This window comes from Pelophylax lessonae (assembly GCF_965119305.1).
Source record: "Pelophylax lessonae genome assembly, chromosome: 6".
Classification (NCBI taxonomy): Eukaryota; Metazoa; Chordata; class Amphibia; order Anura; family Ranidae; genus Pelophylax; species Pelophylax lessonae.
This window is the reverse complement of record NC_138773.1, coordinates 34912563-34931663: the sequence shown is the minus strand read 5'-3', so window position 1 is coordinate 34931663 and position 19101 is coordinate 34912563. Positions and strand designations below refer to the sequence as shown.

Sequence of the window (19101 nt, the reverse complement as noted above, 5' to 3'; positions counted from 1 at the left end):
GTCCATCCCCTCTTGCGTGGTCTGGAGAACTATAGAGCAGACAACTAAAACTGTCTATTTAGCCCTGAGGCATTTCTACACCAGGTCAGTTACCTGGACTGATTAACAAAACAAGAAACAAAGATGGCCGTGTCTCCTCGTCCACTAGGACGGTAAAAAAAAACGCATTACTTCAACCAATCACTGTAAAGTGGGTAGCATCGGATGGTATGGCTATCGGTAGAGATGGCACATCAGATACCACTTGCATACTACATACTACAGTCAGATAAAACTAACATTTTTTGGCTCTGTGCCAATCTTACTAAAAAAAAACTTTTTGGCCTTCTGCCAATTTAACAAAAACCTGTCCAGAGGTTCCCCTCCCTCAACAGAGGACTCCCCTAAAATATCACCCAAAAACTGAAATCAGATAAAAAGTTAATCTGATTTGAAACTTTTGGCTCGGTGCCAATAGGGTCCAATGGTCACACTAATTGCGGTAACCCTTTCTGTCCCAAAATAAATTCCATAACTTATAACAGGAATGAAAATATTTAAATTTGAACCCTTTCTTAGCAAGTAGCCAATTTTCAAAATTTTGCACCAGAGCTCCCTTTTACATTTAGGGACACAAGGGACCCATTTGTAAAATGTAATTTCTCATTATCTATAATTCTATAAAAAATAACCTCAAAATATCTTGCCGACTACGGCGAACTATGTTTTGCCTGATAAAAACTGTATTTGTTCACTATTATTACTCTTCCCAGAGGTTCCTATGCTTTATGCACAAATGTATAAATGGCAAAACTCCAAAAATTCCATAAAAAGGTAATTGCATATGTTTGGCAAGCTGAGACCCATAGTCCCACGAGCTGGAACACGTAGTCCTATCAGGCTCCGCACAAGAATTGACCCCCTCCCTAGGAATGTGGGAACCGCCTCTCCCTAGAAATGTACCAACGTCAGGGTCAACGTCGTAGCTTCAAACAATTATGTATATCTAACTTGGAAAATGAATATTCAGAACAACAAAAACAGGGGCGCCATGTTATCTTGTGAGGTAACACTATTTTAATGTACCTTCGGCCAAGAGTCTGTCTAATGTATGCCTGACTTCATACTCCCTAACAAACTAAGTGGACACCTAGGTATTATTCTGAAACCGTGCCAAATGATTGAGTACTCTCCTGACTCTTCTATAATTGGTAAAGGGGGGGGGGGGGTTTCTAAATGTCTTGGTGGGGATCCCATTGAAGGTTCGGCTTCTAATGTCTCTCCATTCCAGAATTCTTGTGATATGGAACTGCTAATCACTCCACAATCCACGAGAACTAGAAGATTCATGCCATCTACACAAAGTGAAATCATAGGCAGTTGTTGGTAATTGAGAGACACACGGGGAAATGCCGAGTCCCCGCCTTCTGGGCACCATCATTGTTGGTTATTAAAAGGGGGCCTATTCTGAGAATGCTCTGCTCTGCCCCTGAATCCCCCCTTGCCTCTTCCACTTTGATAGCGTCCCTGATAGGGTGTCTAAAAATATGTAGCAACGGGCTGTTTCTCTCTGGGGAGATCAAAACATCCCGCCGCATCCTTTTCTGTTGAGGCTTTCTGGAAACCATCCATGTCTTTGTTTGTCCAGTCTGAAACTTGCTGTTTCACAATCACCATGTATTGGGACTTTAAATTATTGATAAATGTCTGAATCATGAGGCTGTGCCGTTCCTTGGTGACACTTAAACCGGCCTCCTGATTCCATACATTTTTAAACCTTGTCCAAAATTCCAGGACGGTTTCACTTGACTTCTGCTTACAGGTGATTGCTGTGGCAAGTGAAGGATATAGACTAGCAATGGGGGCACCAGGGGCATACGAGGGTGGACATCCCGAATGACCCAGATGGGATTTTTCTGTATTTGAGCAGAATCTCTGTTTCTCCACGGCGTGGAGACCTGGAGCTTCTTTGCCTTTCAGGTTACTTTTCGGCCTTTTTGTCCTCTTGTCTGTTTTATTAATCTCTGTCCAGATTGCTAAATTATCGACCCACGGGTCTGTATATGTATATCCACCCGATACCCGGGTGACACACGCTTTGCATGTCTCCCCCCGGTTCAGGTGGGGGGATGTTCTTAGACTGACTTTTCCCCATTCCCAAGGATATCACAAATATCTCTCCCTGACAGAGAATACGTACAGATTATAAAGCTTTCTTTTCTGTGATATACCTGACTCTTAATATCTTCTAGGCTAAAACCTTTAATACATTTCACATAACAATGTATATTAATTCTTAATACTCTAACTTAAGGTAGACCGTTCTTCTACCTTAATTTACTTCCAGGAATATTACTCACCAAATATTCCTGGCCATTTACATAACAAGACAATAAACAAATACCAATATTCTCTCACTCAATAAGACATGTCTCTATGATTTACACATTCACATAATTACTTGTTACCATGGTAACCCTTTATGGTTTCAAAACCCTCCTTCAAGCCACTGATGTATATAAATTAAACCCATATACTTTTGGACTCGGGTGTCCCTTTTAGGACAAAAAGAAAAAAAAACCCTTTCCGAGTCTTGACCAATACCTCCCGGTTACAGTGGCTATCAAGAAAGTTTTCCTACCATTATAGACAAACAATACAAATTATCTTATACTTCTATGCGACAGAGAAGGAAAGCTTAAAGATTTTTCAGACACAAAACGAGCAATTTCTCTAACACTTCTTAAGTCTCCCTGAGACTAAAAATATTTCCCTGAAATATTTCAATTATGGGTCTGTTGCGTGTGTTCCCGGAACACACCAACCCCCTTGGTTCATTTGATATGATTTTAGTCAGTGTCCTGCCCCGGAGCCACACTACAGTCGGCTGTATAGAAAAGGATTTTTCTACTTACCGAATGAGCGTGGTTGTCCGCGAGGGATGACTTTCATATCCCGGCATACGAGCCCCCAGCTGTTAGTGTCTGGAACCCCTGGTCCCGCTGTTCTTATGCTCGTTTTGTGTCTACAGGCCTGGGAGAGTGGTTTCTGGAAATAACACAGACGGAGACAGATGTATAGTGAAACCAAGCTCTCAGTTTATTATAGGCTCGTTGCGGCTTATATAGTAAAGATAAAGGCATATAATCATAGGTATAGGGCACTTGTTACGTTCTTATTGGTTAAACAGCCTCAGGAGACAAAAGGTCACCTTGGGGAGTAATACCATATAAGACATATATCTCGTGTGACTAGAATCACCTGACACAGCCTTATCGCGAACTGCAGAAATTTTCCATGGTACGTAGGCACTTTTCATATCTTGTGTAACTAAGGTCACATACACACACAAACACACAGCTTATAAGACATTAATGCATACAAAATGGGGTAGAGACATACAAAATGGAGGACACATAGAATTTGATATCTCCCCATCTCCCATAGTGCCCTCCCTGAAGAGCTGGCATATCTTAATTGTCAGCCCACAGATTCTACAGCGCCCGTACTTCCCCCATTCACTGCCCAACCCAGAATTCGAGTGGAAACAGCTGGTTTTAATCCCCTTAATTTTTTTTAGCTGTTTTTCACTGAAGATCTTTACAGATCTATTTTGGATCAAAGTAATTTGTATGCTAGTCAATTTATTACCGCCAATCCTAATTCGCCCCTTGCCAGAGAATTAGGCTGAAATCCTATAACGGTTTCCAAATTTAAAACCTTTCTGGGCCTATCCTTCAACATGGGCATTACAAAAAAGAGTGAATTGCGGTTATATTGGTCTACTGACCCAATTCATCAAATGCAGGTGTTCTCTGCTGCTATGTTCAGGGCTCAATACGAACAAATATTTTGGTTCATGCATTTCAATGACAATGAACTCTGTCGTCCTCGGGGAGACCCTAAATATGACAGGCTCCACAAAATTCGGCCCCTCGTAGACCACTTCAATCAGCGGTTTGCAGCCTTGTTTACCCCGAACAAGATGTCTGCGTTGACAAGTCCCTGATTAAGTTTACTGGCCGCCTTGCTATGAAACAGTACCTCCCCAGGAAGCATGCCAGATACGGGGTCAAACTGTATAAGCTGTGTGACAGGGCCCCAGGCTATACAGTTAGTTTCCGTGTCTATGAGGGAAAAGATAGCAATGTGGAGCCCCCCCGACTGCCCAGACTACATAGGGAGCAGCGGTAAGGTAGTTTGGGACTTGGTGTCACCCTTATTCGGAAAGGAGTACCACTTGTACGTGGACAATTTTTATTCGAGCGTGTCACTTTTTAGACTCCTCTTTCAATTACAAATTGGCGCTTGTGGCACCGTGTGATCTAATCGCCGGGGCTTCCCCCAACGGCTAGTAAATGCCCCACTGAGTCCGGGGGAGAGAGCCTGCTTGTCATGTATACCCGCCATTAAATAAGTGGGTTTGGATGTTTGGGTGGTTAATGGTGTGTATACTACACAATTTTCCTGCGGAGATTTCTGTTAGGTTCTCTTTTTTTCGTTCAGTCCGCAGGCTGCATGAAAAAAAAAAACCTACACTATATGCCAAACAAGGACCAGCAATGTACTGGTACGTTGCTGGACTTTGAATGGTTATACCAGGATGATGCCTGAAGATTTAGGCATCATCTTGGTATCGTTTTTTACAGCCAGCTGTCGGCTTACATGTAAAAACAATCCTAGCGGATAATTGGCCGCTAGACTGCTTTTACAAGCAGTGGGAGGGGACTCCCCCCCCCCCTCCAGCCGCCTTCCGCGGTTTTTCTCTGGCTTTCCTGTCCCACCGGTTAACCCGAGAGTGCAGCCGGTGGTTGAATTATCTAACCATAGAGCTGATTGGAGATGAGAATGGCTCCAATCATCTCTATGGCCTAAGATACCGGAAGCTATGAGCATTTCATGACTTCTGTTTCACCAGAAATAATCAGCGCCATTGGGAAATTGTGAAAGTATTTTATCCACACCAGAGGAGAGATCTAGAATCTAAAAGACCCCAATTTTTAAAAAAAAGAGTACCTGTCACTACAGATTGCTATCATAGGGGATATTTAAATTCACTGTGATAACAATAAAAATGATTAAAAAAAAAAAAAAAAAATGAAAGTAAAGGTGTCAAAATATCATAAAAAAGCAAAATAAAAAAAAATTAAAAAAATCAAGCCCCCCTGTTCCCCCGTGCTTGCGCGCAAAGGCGCACGCAAGCATTGGTCTAGTGTCATATGTAAACCACAATTGCAGCATGCATGTGAGGTATCGCCGCGAATGCCAGGTCGGGGGCAGTAATTCTTGCAGTAGACCTCTTCTGTAAGTCTAAAGTGGTAACCTGTAAAAACTTTTAAAGGCTTTTAAAACCGTACGTAGTTTGTTGCCGCTGCACGGACGTGCGCAATTTTTAAAGCATGTCATGTTTGGTGTCTATGTACTCGGCATAAGATCATCTTTTAAATTTTACCAAACAATTAGGAATTATATAGTGTATTTCTTCATTAACCACTTAAGCCCCAGAGGATTTGGCTGCTCAAAGACCAGGCCCTATTTTGCGATTCGGCACTGCGTGACTTTAACGGACAATTGCGCGGTCGTGCGACACTGTACCCAAATTAAATTGATGTCCTTTTATTCCCACAAACAGAACTTTCATTTGGTGGTATTTGATCACCTGTGCGATTTTTACTTTTTGCGTTATAAACAAAAAAAGAGCAACAATTTTGAAAAAATAACAATATTTTTTATATGAATATCCCTCCAAAAAAATGTCAAAATCAACATTTTTTAACATTTTAGGCCAATTTGTTTTCTGCTACATATTTTTGGTAAAAAAAAATCTCAATAAGTGTATTTTGATTGGTTTGCGCAAAAGTTATTGGGTTTACTAACTACGGGAAAGATTTATGTCATTTTTATAGTTTTTTTTTTTTTTTTTTTACTGATAATGGTGGCGATCTGCGATTTTTAGCGGGACTGCGACATTGCAGCGGACAGTTCGGACCCCTAACTGACATTTTTGACACTTTTGGGGAGTCTAGTGACATTACTACAGTAATCAGTGCTAAAAATATGCACTGTTACTGTAATAATGACACTGGCAGGGAAGGGGTTAACACAGTAACTGATCAAGGGGTTAAATGTGTACCTAGGGGCGTGTTTCTAACTGTATAGGGGATGGGCTTGTGAAATGACCATAGAGACATGTGATCCTATATAGAAGGCACTCTATGATCATTGCAGAGAGAAGAACGGTCACGTCAGTTGTGTTTACAACAGCTGACCGTTCTTCTCTCTCAGCGGGGAGCGATCGCGGGTGTCATGCGGCAATCAGAGCCACCTGCCCCGTGCATCTGAGTCCCCCGCTGACGAGCAGGGACGGGAGCGCGCTGGCGGCAGAGCTCGTTCGCCCCCTAGCTGCAGGCGTGCAACCGACGTATACCTACTTCGGTTCGCGCAGGAGAAGCGCCCTGCTGCAGTATAACTGTGGCGGGTGGGCGGGAAGCAGAGATTTGCTCTCACTTCCTGTTTGGCTATGGGACAGGAAGTGAAGGAAAATCACTGCAAAGCGACACACATGGTGAAAAAAAAAAGGGAGTTATAACCCTCCCTTACTCTATCCAAAATGAAAAAAAGAAAAGTTTTGTCCATAGTTCTAATTTAAAGTGTATTGTACTTGTACTGTCTATCCTCAAGTTGTAAAGCACTGCGTAAACTGTCGGCGCTATATAAATCCTACATAATATTAATAATAATATTGTAAAAAAAAAAAAAAGCAGAGAATTGTATTACGGTGGGATATTTCCAGGGTTTAATCACAGGTACACGGTGCATCCCTAGAAATTGGGGTCATTATTTGGAACTCAGTGGTCCTTCAATGACTTCAGATCCTGGGATGCAGCTCTCTGCACATTCCCTGCACACTGGTCCTTTATTTTTTTTTTTTTATTACAAACGTTTATTGAAAAGTTATAATAATACATACAAATTTATAAACATATTATGAAGCAAGTATACATGTGAAGTATTATATCCATACGTTGATCTACACTATGTAATATGACAGAAAATACCTGAGATGAATAATTACGAGTGGCCTACAAAACACACTCGAAAATTCTTATTGAAACAAAGTATAAATCAAATTCCCTAGAAACACTATACAGTACTTGCAATTTCTGAGAAAGACACTGGCCCTTTAAAGCTTCCCTTCCCTGGTAACAGTAACCAGACAGGGGTGGTCCCAGGAACCAGGAAGAGCCCGCCCCTCCAGGAAGTGGAGTGTATACACAGAGCTGGAAGGGTTGAAGATGGAGAGGAGGGTGCACGACACTGGGAAGACCTCAGACTCCGACTGGGAGGGTGAGAGGGGCACATACATGTTAGGGGTGGGGGGGGGACTACAAATCCCAGCATGTCTTTGTTACATAATGGATGCTGTGTGTTGTAGCCGGACAGGAAAGTCACCAGCTGGTACAAATTTCCAGGGACATTCGCAGATTTGGGTGACTTATCCTGTTTATGTTTTTGTCACAGGAAGTAGATATTGTTACTCAAATGTATCATTTGTTCTGGTGATGTTAGATCATATACTGTGTGTGTATAAATATATATAAAATTATCTCCTATTGATGTGTGTCTTTTTTTCTTTTTTTTGTCCCCATCCTTAACCACTTGCCATCCAGAAGGTTTTATCCTTCCATGACCAGAGCATTTTTTGATATTCAGCACTGTGCAACTTTACCACTTGCTGACCGCCCGCCGCAGTTTTATTTTTTCAGAATTGTCGCTCTTTTTATGTTTATAAAGCAACAAATAAAAATCAGAGGTGATCAAATACCACCAAAAGAAAGCTCTATTTGTGGGGGAAAAAAAGGACATCAATTGTATTTGGGTACAGCGTCGCACAACTGTGCAATTGTCAGTTAAAATAACGCAGTGCCGAATCGCAAAAAATGGCCTGGTCATTAAGGGGGTAAAACCTTCCGGAGCTGAAGTGGTTAAAGGACAGCTGTACTAAAGGTAGAGTTGCCCTTTAACGTGAACCTGTGCAGGCATCTAATAGACCTCCTCTGTCCTATTTTATAGATGCAGAGGAAGAAGCGAATGAAGAAAGATCCGCCACACTGCAGGCTCCGACTCAAACCCCCTGGAGGAACTTGGCAGCGTTTTGGTAAGTACAGATTTTCTTTTTGGGCTGCCCATTAAACCAACAAATGTTGGGTGGTGAGGAATCTGCCTGTCCTCCATCAAATCCTTCAGGCTGCGTTCACATCTTGGCGTTGCTATTACAGGCGTTTTTATGGGCGTTTTTATGGGCGTTTTTTGTGCAGGCGTTTTTTAGATTCACTAAAGACCAATGGAAAACGCCTGTAATCTGCCCAAAAAGAAGCTCATGTACTTTTTTGAGCGTTGGGTGTTTTGCTCACGGCGTCAAAACGCTCAGATGTGAACAGGGGCTATTGAAATGAATAGGATTTGTCTTGTTGAGCGTTTTGAGAGCTGATCCTAGAGCAGAAAAACGCCCCAAAACGCCTACATGTGAACGTAGCCTAAAGCAATGAGCCTTTGTATTTCCTACATTCATGTAGGTTCTCTGTGCACGTCTAGATTTCTCCTGGCTGTGTTACTGGACCTTTAAGAAGGAATTTGGGGGGGGGGGGGAGGGGGTTGTCGTAGCCCCTAAATACACCTTTGATGTGTCCCCGCTTCTAAAATCTGTCCCTGATCCTTAAAGTGAGCAACTCCCATGCTTAGATCATCTTCACTGCACCCCAAGGATCCAAACTGTGACCACAGCACCCTCCTGGCCTGCTTACAGCCGTTCTCCATGCTTTCCGATTGGCCAACAAATCGGCAGGTAGTCCTACAAGGCAGGATGGTGCAGGGGGCAACAGGAGACGGGTGTTATTATAAAGCGGACCAATACCCAAAGCGTTTTTGTTTTGTTTCGGATAGATTGGGGAAGGATAAGAACTGCTGTCAGGTTTTACTGCTGTTGGAGAGATTCCTTCACTTCCTATGTCAGGGTTTCTCAACTAGGGTGCCATGGAACTCCAGGGTTCCTCCAATGGTTGCTAAGGGTTCCTTAAGCAATGATCAATCTTTTTCTCTCAAATAAGTTCCCAGTGACACCAATTACTTTTTAGCTATCTGTAGTGGGGAAATCCTTCCCAATGACCACAAATTCAAGGAACACTCTTCCCACTGACGGCCACACTCAGTTGTAGATATAGTCCATTTTAAACTGGGGTTCCCTGAGACCGGTAAGCTATTTAACCTCCCTGGCGGTCTGATTATGTCAGGATTTCTGTGCTAAAAGCGATACATTGTTTTGTATGGAAATCTGTTTTATATTTTAAAACTCCCCTTTCCCTGTGATCCCCCGCTGTCCGTTCTCCCCCATCGTCCTCCCCGCTGTCCTCCCCCGCCGTCCTCCCTCTGTGTGCTCTGCCGATGCCGGTGTTCCGTGAAAAAACCATACCCGTGAGAAATGCATACCCTCGTCACTTCCGGTGCACCTACGTCAGCACCTAACTCATTGAACAGCTGAGGGCCTGACAAGTGCGCATGCTCGGAGGGAATGGTTTTATCACGGTAGTGTGTGTAACGTTACACTTGCGGCGGTTACATTTAAACAGCTGGGCTGCAATATGAGTCATCTCCGCTCCTATCCCTGTCACTTCTCTGATCTCGGCTAATAAATATAAAAGCGGATCACGGAGCCGAGATCTCCGTCATTTAGATTTCATAGACCTGCCGCCGCCTTTACATTTACTAGCTGAGATCAGGGAAGTGACAGGGATAGGAGCGGAGATGACTCATATTGCAGCCCAGCTGTTTAAATGTAACCGCCGCAAGTGTAACGTTACACACACTACCGTGATAAAACCATACCGAGCATGCGCACGTGTCAGGCCCTCAGCTGTTCAATGAGGTATCCAGGGCTGTGAGCATGCGCACTGCTACGCTGCTCAGCTGTTCCTGACAGGAAGTGACGGGGGTATGGATTTCTCACGGGGTATGGTTTTCTAACGTTACACCGGCACCTGTCTTCCGGTTCCCTTCCCTGCGAGCGTTGCGACGCGGGGGGGTGTAATCGGCAGCAATTTTTTAAAAATGTAAATTCACCAAATGAGATGATAGAAAGCTGTGATCCTAACGGATTACACTGTATGATCCCATTTCACCACAGGATTTCACCTGGTGACTTTTCCAGTGCCCTGCCTGTGCTTTTTCAGTGCTTTGTGCTTGGAAAATAGAGAACGACCATGGCGTCCAAAAAGCGTTCTTTTTGCGCAAAAGCGCTTTTAGATGAACTGGAAAATAGCGACAGCGAAACTGAGTTACTTGAAGAACTGAGCGATAGCGATTTGTGGGAAAATTGGTCATCAGGTACGGAAAGTGAGGACAGCGACGATTCTGATGTCTCTTTCTGGCACATCGCTCCGTTGGAAATTCTGAAGAATCATTTGATGTACTTCCCAAATTCTACAAGCGATGTGCCAGAAAGAGACATCAGAATCCTCGCTGTCGTCACTTTCCGTACCTAATGATGGATTATTTGATCACCTGTGCGGTTTGTGCTGCACTTTTATTCAACACAGCAAACAAACACAGTTGCAAGAGGGCTACATACAGCAAATCCAGAGTATAAAACAAACAAAACATCTGCCAACTAAACTCATGGCAGTTCCTAACAGGGTGCTTCAAATGTGTTCCCCAAAACAAACCGCAGCTCTTGTACCTTTTTAGTGTTCTGTCAGCAGTCATCCTTTCATCCAGCAGCAGGCTTCCACAATAGAGAGTGAGCCCTGAGTATCAGTCAACTCACATATAGAAAGGCCTGTGCACAGCTGAGACTCCTAATAAGCATTCCTGGGAACATACAGGATATGGCCAGACAATGCTGGCTTTTTATTTGTCATAAGTGTTGTCATTCATGCTGTCAGCAATAGCAGCCAACGCTGGTAATGAGGAGAGGGCAGGGAGGAGGTGTGGGCTGTGTTCTCACTTCCTCTAGCTCCAGAAACGGGTATGGAGCCAAAACCAGAACCGCTGCAGTGCTTGTAGGAGACTTCTCTCTGTTCTACTTTGCTGAACTGACAAAGGGGGAACCGGGAAGCCATTTCACATCACAAGACTGTTTCTGGAGAATGTGAAACTGCTGATTTGCAAAGCATGACTCTTCATATATGTCTTTATATTTACACATCCCTGAGATGTTGATGTCCAGTTCTAGCCTGTATTTGTGTATGGTACATGTAGTTGGTATGTTTACTGAAGGACTGTTAGATTTCATTCTACTTACAGGCACTGTGTTAATTGTGAGCACAGGTTTATGAATTCCCACTGTATGGGACATCAACCACCATGTGAGGATCTGATACAAAAGTGATCCTCGTATATTTGCTCTTCGGAGCAGACTTTCTGAACACTGTCATCTACTACATATCAGAATCTATTTGCAGAGTATAACCATTAATGATGACATGGAGCGATACCTGCACTCTGTGTGTTACTTAATCCTGACCCCTGCACTCTGTGTGTTACTTATTCCTGACCCCTGCACTCTGTATGTTACCTATTCCTGACCCCTGCACTCTTGACCCAGAGCAGAGTAGGCTCAGTTTTTATTTACCATACCTCTTTAAGCTCCTTCCACTCTAAGCATAATTTAGCCTCCATTTGACATGCCACACAATTAGCACTGCCACTTTACTCCACCCTCTCTCTCACCCCCCATTCTCATGCCTACTAATTTTCAAAATTTCCCAGGTATAATAATGAAGTCTCATTACCAGGTAAGATGTGGACCTGGGAATGGAGGTGCTCCAATCCAAAGCTCTATAAAGTCTCTGGGCTCCAGGACCCAAAAAATAACTTATTACGATTCTGAGAAAGCAAAACGTTTGTTTTCTCCAAATCGATCAAAAATCCTGGAGCCTCTCGCCATGTGTGTGCGTAAGAAACCTAGGTGACCCTTATATGCTGAGGACAATACTGCAAACCAGTGCCTCCTAATATAGATACACTCTAAGCTGTGGGGGTCCCAAGGTGCATACTGGAAATTTTTATACCTATGGAGAGGAAAGGGAGTGGAGGTTTAGTAAGAGAAGGTCCTTAATACCTGAATTTGGTATTATCCAAGTGTTCTAATAAATGTACTAAACTGATTGTGTGACTGTGGCATTCTCACATTTTTGTGTCCTATATGTCCCTCGTCTCACAGGTTGCTGGGTCTATGTAATAACTTTGCCTATGTGGTGATGCTGAGTGCAGCCCATGACATCCTACGGACAGAGACCAACGAGACTTCCACGGTAAGTCATCCTGGGGCAGGTGCTGAATGGCAGAATAAACTCACCATGTATTGGTCTTGTTTAGGAATAAAGGGTCAATGCTGACCAATGGGAAAAAATTAGATTTGAGTTGGTAGGTGTTCAAGCAAGGCTGGTATAAAAACTTGAAGAATATGTTATCCCAACATTTCATATTTCTGATATATGGCTTTTGTACCATCTACTTGTATGAGAAAGTCTTCTGTTCTCTTTGTATTGCTTCCTTTGTGTGAAATCCCTGGTGTCCCTGCCAGTCCCTCTGCTTTCCTATTAAAAACTGACCATGTTAAGCAGGCGAGCATAGTGTGGTCAGTTCTTTAGCTGTGCTGAGAACTCAGCCTGCTCTCCTCCAATGATCAGATTTGTCCTGACACACCCCCACCCTATACAGCCATCCACTGGGAAGATCATTGTACTGCTGTTTTTCCACTCTCACCTCTCTATACAACTGAAAACAGAGGGAATGTGATCACTATTTTAAACTGAATGTGTTGTTTTACAAGGCTAGGGTTCGCATATACACTGCTCAAAAAAACGAAAGGAACACTTTGAAAACACATCAGATCTCAATGGGGAAACATGGGAGCATGCTCCTAACGAGAAGACGGATGGTGTCCTGGGGTATTTCATCCCAGATCTGGACCAGGGCATCACTGAGCTCCTGAGCAGACTGAGGTGCAACCTGGCGGCATCAGATGGACAGAAACATAATGTCCCAGAGGTGTTCTATTGGATTTAGGTCAGGGGAGCGTGGGGACCATTCAATGGTATCAATTACCTTCATCCTCCAGGAACTGGGTCCATACTCTCGCCGCATGAGGCCGGGCATTGTTGTGCACCAGGAGGAACTCAGGACCCACTGTACCAGCGTAGGGTCTGACAATGGGTCCAAGGATTTCATCCCGATACCTAATGGCAGTCAGGGTGCCATTGTCTAGCCTGTAGAGGTCTGTGCGTCCCTCCATGGATATGCCTCCCCAGACCATCACTGACCCACCACCAAACCGGTCATGCTAAACGATGTTACAGGCAGCATAACATTCTCCACAGCTTCTCCAGACCCTTTCACGTCTGTCACATGTGCTCAGGGTGAACCTGCTCTCATCTGTGAAAAGCACAGGGCACCAGTGCGGACCTGCCAATTCTGGTGTTCAATGGCAAATACCAATAGAGCTCCACAGTGCCAGGCAGTGAGCAGAGGACCCACTAGAGGGCGTTGGGCCATCAGACCACCCTCATGAAGTCTGTTTCTGATTGTTTGGTCAGAGACATTCACACCAGTAGCCTGCTGGAGGTCATTTTCTAGGGCTCTGGCAGTGCTCGTCCTGTTACTCCTTGCACAAAGTAGTAGATACCGATCCTGCTGATGGGTTAAGGACCTTCTTTGGCCCTGTCCAGCTCTCCTAGAGTAACTGCCTGTCTCCTAGAATCTCCTCCTTCCTCTTGAGACTGTGCTGGGAGACACAGCAAACCTTCTGGCAATGGCACGTTTGGGCCATCCTGGAGGAGTTGGACTGTCTGTGCATCCTCTAGGGTCCAGGTATGGCCTCATGCTACCAGTAGTGACACTGACCCTAGCTAAATGCAAAACTTGTGAAAAACAGTCAGATAAGATGAGTAGGGTAAAAAATATCTATGGCCTCTATCTGTAAAACCATTCCTGTGTTTAGGGCTGTCCCATTGTTGCCCATATAGCGCACCTGTTGTTAATCAGTTTCAGCTGCTTTGGTGTTAATTAAACGAACAACCCCCTCTGCTACTGAAATGACCAGATCCATATTCCAGGAGTTTAACTGACCTGATGCTACACTCTGATTAGAAAGTTTCCTTTAATTTTTTTGAGCAGTATACTTCTAACCTGAATTTTAAGAGCAGTATAGCCAAAGCTTTTTGGCTGCACTTTTGTGGGTCACAGAAGTACATTTACTATTGTTCTCTTGTGACCCGGAGTCAGCTGAAATTGGGTTGCTGCCAGCTATTCTCTAACAGGGCAGCGCTGTAAAAAGTCTTGGGAAGGCTTCCTGATTGACAAGTGGCTCCATCTTTTAGTGTGCGGCTGAGAGCCAAAGGTAGTCGTGTCCACTCCTTCCCCAGCCTGGTGCTCCAGTGAGTGCAGATGGAGCAGAGTGGTGACAGTCACTGCTCTCTGCTCCAATCAGATCAAGAGCTTAGCAGCCATTTCATTGCTGAGTTCCATACTTAAAGCTGGCATAAGACACCTGTAGTGTCACACAGATGCGGTAGCATGGAGGTATGTAGTACACCGTTTTTTTACTGATGAGTACCAATACTTTCAGTCAAGTACTCGCCGATACCGATGGCTCAAACCGCACTGCAAAGAATAAAAGGCGATTTGAACAGAAATGTGGCGCAATTCCTCTCCAAATTGCATGTGGTTTCCCCCACCACTCCTGTGAGAACCTAGGCTGAAATCACTATGACAAGCCTGGGTTCACATAGGACAACATCATGCTGTGGGGATGTTTTTCAGCGGCAGGAACTGGGAGACTAGTCAGGATTGAGGGAAAGATGAATGCAGCAATGTACAGAGACATCCTTGGTGAAAACCTGCTCCAGAGCGCTCTGGACCTCAGACTGGGATGTAGGTTCATCTTCCAACAGGACAATGACCCTAAGCACACAGCCAAGATAACAAAGGAGTGGCTACAAGACAACTCTGTGAATGCCCAGACTTGAACCTGATTGAACATCTCTGGAGAGATCTGAAAATGGCTGTGCACTGACACCCCCACATCCAACCTGATGGAACTTGAAAGGTCCTGCAAGGAAGAATGGGAGAAACTAAGAAATAGGTGTGCCAAGCTTGTAGCATCATAGCCAAAAAGGCTTGAGGCTGTAATTGGTGCCAAAGGTGCTTCACCAAAGTATTGAGCAAAGGCTGTGATTCTTTAATTTTTTTTTTTTTTTTTTTATGAATTTGCAAAGATTTCAAATAAACTTCTTTCTCGTTGTCATAATAGGGTATTGTTGATAGAATTTTGAGGACAATAATGAATTTAGTCCATTTTGGAAAAAGGCTGTAACATAACAAAATGTGGAAAAAGTGAAGTGCTGTGAATACTTTCCGGATGCACTGTAGCTTCCCGAAAAGATCACAGCACCCTGCCTCACTACTCCTCTAAAGAGCCCTCAGCCCTGATAAAAGCCGTGAGAGGAGTTTTTTTTTTTTTAAATATCAAAATGCCTTGATGGGTGGGTGTCAGTCTAAAGAAGTGGGTATTCCTAGGCAGGCTGAATTTGATGAAGATATGATGCTGATCCTCTATGCTTATACTGTAAAGAGCTGAGAAAACTGTTAGCACTAAATAAATCCTGAATAATAATAATAATAATAATCGAACTAAAATCCAATAAATGTAGGGATGGGCCAGAGACAGTCAAGCTAAAGAGAAAAGGGTTAGATAATGCTGGATGTACTCCAGCCATGAAATGAGGCGGATTCCATCTGACTTGCCTTCTGTGAGAAGCTTACAGTGTGAAGCGAACTCAGAGAAAATGGTTTCAGTAGAGGAGAGAAGCCTTACAACTGTGCAAGACTCGTCATCTAATTGGTGTCTACTTTTTTTAATTCTAGGTGAATGTTACAAATTCCAGCAACAGCCGATATGACTGCAATCAGATTTCCACCGCTGTATGTATTCATCACACTTACCATCCATATTTGTGTCTGATATCCCCTATCATTTCATTCTAAATATTAAGTCTCTCTCCCCTCTCCTTTCTCCCCTCCTCCTTCTCTCCTCCCTCTCCTCTCTTCCCTCTCCTCTCTCTTCCCCTCTCCTCTCCTCTCTCCCTTCTCTCTCTCTCCCCCTCTCTCCTCCTCTCTCCCTTCTCTCCTTCTCCTCCCTCTCTCTTCTCTCCCCTTCTCTCTCATCTCTCCCCCTTCTCTCTCATCTCTTCCCTTCTCTCTCATCTCTTCCCTTCTCTCTCATCTCTCCCCTTCTCTCTCATCTCTCCCCTTCTCTCTCATCTCTCCCCTTCTCTCTCCCCTTCTCTCTCTTCTCTCTCTTCTCTCTCCCCTTCTCTCTCCCCTTCTCTCTCCCCTTCTCTCTCCCCTTCTCTCTCTTCTCTCTCCCCTTCTCTCTCTTCTCTCTCCCCTTCTCTCTCTTCTCTCTCTCTCTCTTCTCTCTCTCCCCTTCTCTCTCATTTCTCCCCCTTCTCTCTCATCTCTTCCCTTCTCTCTCATCTCTTCCCTTCTCTCTCATCTCTCCCCTTCTCTCTCATCTCTCCCCTTCTCTCTCATCTCTCCCCTTCTCTCTCCCCTTCTCTCTCTTCTCTCTCATCTCTCTCCCCTTCTCTCTCTTCTCTCTCCCCTTCTCTCTCCCCTTCTCTCTCTTCTCTCTCCCCTTCTCTCTCTTCTCTCTCCCCTTCTCTCTCATCTCTCCCCTTCTCTCTCATCTCTCCCCTTCTCTCTCATCTCTCCCCTTCTCTCTCATCTCTCTCCCCTTCTCTCTCTTCTCTCTCCCCTTCTCTCTCTTCTCTCTCCCCTTCTCTCTCTTCTCTCTCCCCTTCTCTCTCTTCTCTCTCCCCTTCTCTCTCTTCTCTCTCCCCTTCTCTCTCTTCTCTCTCATCTCTCCCCCCCTTCTCTCTCATCTCTCCCCCCTTCTCTCTCATCTCTCCCCCCTTCTCTCTCCTCTCTCCCCTTCTCTCTCTTCTCCCTCCCCTTCTCTCTCTTCTCCCTCCCCTTCTCTCTCATCTCTCCCCTTCTCTCTCTCTCGCTCCCCTTCTCTCTTCTCCCCTTCTCTCTCTCTCTCTCTCTCTCTCTCTCTCTCTCTCTCTCTCTCTCTCTCTCCCCTTCTCTCTCCTCTCTCTCTCCCCTTCTCTCTCCTCTCTCTGTCTCCCCCCTTCTCTCTCTCTCTTTCCCCCTTCTCTCTCCTCTCTCTCTCTCTCTCTCTCTCCTCTCTCCTCTCTCCTCTCTCTCTCTCCTCTCTCTCTCTCCTCTCTCTCTCTCCTCTCTCTCTCCTCTCTCTCTCCTCTCTCTCTCCTCTCTCTCTCCTCTCTCTCCTCTCTCTCCCCTTCTCTCTCTCTCTCAGTCTTGAATCATTTCTCTTTCTCTCCTACAGGCCGTCCTCCTGGCTGATATTTTGCCCACACTGTTCATTAAATTCACTGCACCATTCTACATAGAGCGGATTCCTTATAAGTAAGTGACTTCTTTGTTATTTATCAACATTTTATTATATCCCTGGCATATTTTACAGTGCTGTACAGAGAACACTGAGCCATTCAATCTCTGCACCAGAGGAGCTTACACTCTATTGCCCCTTCAATATAGAAGTCTATAAGCGGGTAGGTGGGGCTTTTGGTATCCCTCTCCTTTCCCACTTGAGTTACGTGGGGCGGGCGTATGGGACTTTTCAGTCTCACCAGGATTTTGATTTAGACACACTTTTTCTAGTTAGTTTAAATGTCCGTTACTTTACTGGAAATGCACGGTGTCTGGTTTCCATTCAGGAAAAAAGTGCTTCCTGTCGAGGTGTTGGTGCACAATATTCTGGGTGAGGTTGGGAAGATACGAGGTCTTGAGAAGGACAGGTGGTGGCCGGGAGCCTGGACAAGGGCATGGCAGAATGTCAGATCCCCATAGCTGCTGTCTGTCAGTCTCTGGGTGTGCGGCTTTTCTTTCTGTCCTTTCACGTCCTCTAGATTTTTATAAGATTCGATTTTTGAAAAAAGGCTGCATGCATGGGATAAATGTGTAATCTTTTCTTAGTCTGAGGGGTGTTTAGGTTGAGGTTTGGGCTTTGTTGAGTTGTATCATGCTAATAATAATATGAAAATGTGTCTTGGTTGGTATATTTGGTTTTATTTTTTTTGTTTCTATGCTGATGTAAGCTATTTTTGTGTGTATATGTGTGTGTGTGTGTGTGTGTGTGTGTGTGTGTATGTGTATAATATATATAGCCATCTTTTTAAGTGGGAGAACTTGCACAATTGGTGGCTGACTAAATACTTTTTTGCCCAACTGTGTGTGTGTGTGCATATATATATATATATATATACAGCCCTCAAATTTTTCACTCGCCTTCTCGCATTTTGCGAGTGATAAATGATTGAATGCGAGCAAGGAGAGGAAGAAACCGAACACTGTCTGGACGTGCAGGGGTGGGCAGTGTCCATATCTGTGATGAGGGGGGAGGGCGCACTAGAAGCTTCTGCCTTCACCTGCCTGACAGGAGTGAATGTCATTCTCCCTCCTGTTATTGCAGCAGCACAATGCATGGTTTCTGGACTCCTCCGTTCCAGCCACTTATCTCTCCTGCAGCCGTTAATCACTTCTCTTCTTCCAAGTTCCCCCCCCCCCCCCTCCGTTGGTTTGTTCTACTTGGCCAGGTTACTTTCACTTTCTCCTCGCACTTGTCTTTATCTTCCCTGCACAATCCTAAGTCAGCAGCGATTCTTGTACTCCTCTGTTCACATTAACCCGTCATCTACTTCTATCTTTCAGCTTTCCTCTCCATAAATCTCATAGTTGCCAACATTTGAAAAAAATTTCCAGGGACACTTTGCAGCACAGCTATCAATTACTTACCACACCCACTTCCATGAAGCTCCGCCCACTCCACATAATTAATCTCCGCCTATTTATCAGATTATAGGGTCTACTTCATAAAGAGAGAATTACAGGAAATTGAAAAGGGAATTGAAAACTTGAGGCCAAAGTAGCAGAGTTGGAATAATTCTCCCATTCAGCTGCACTACTTTTCATCACAATTCCCTGCAATTCTAAAGTGTCAGCTTGTCGGAAGGTGCTCTGCCTCCCCCTGCTGGCGGA

At 44.4% G+C, this 19101-nt stretch overlaps 1 protein-coding gene across 1 annotated transcript in view; it reads left to right on the top strand.

Annotated features, from left to right (window-relative positions):
- The first annotated feature begins 7258 nt into the window (after positions 1-7258).
- Positions 7259-19101, top strand: part of CLN3 (CLN3 lysosomal/endosomal transmembrane protein, battenin) — a 44269-nt gene continuing 32426 nt past the window's right edge. Inside the window, exons 1-5 of the mRNA XM_082261156.1 lie at positions 7259-7326; positions 8053-8137; positions 12197-12287; positions 15901-15957; positions 17390-17469. Coding sequence (XP_082117282.1) covers positions 7275-7326; positions 8053-8137; positions 12197-12287; positions 15901-15957; positions 17390-17469 — 365 coding nt within the window. The 5' untranslated portion in view covers positions 7259-7274. The remainder of the gene's footprint in view (positions 7327-8052; positions 8138-12196; positions 12288-15900; positions 15958-17389; positions 17470-19101) is intronic.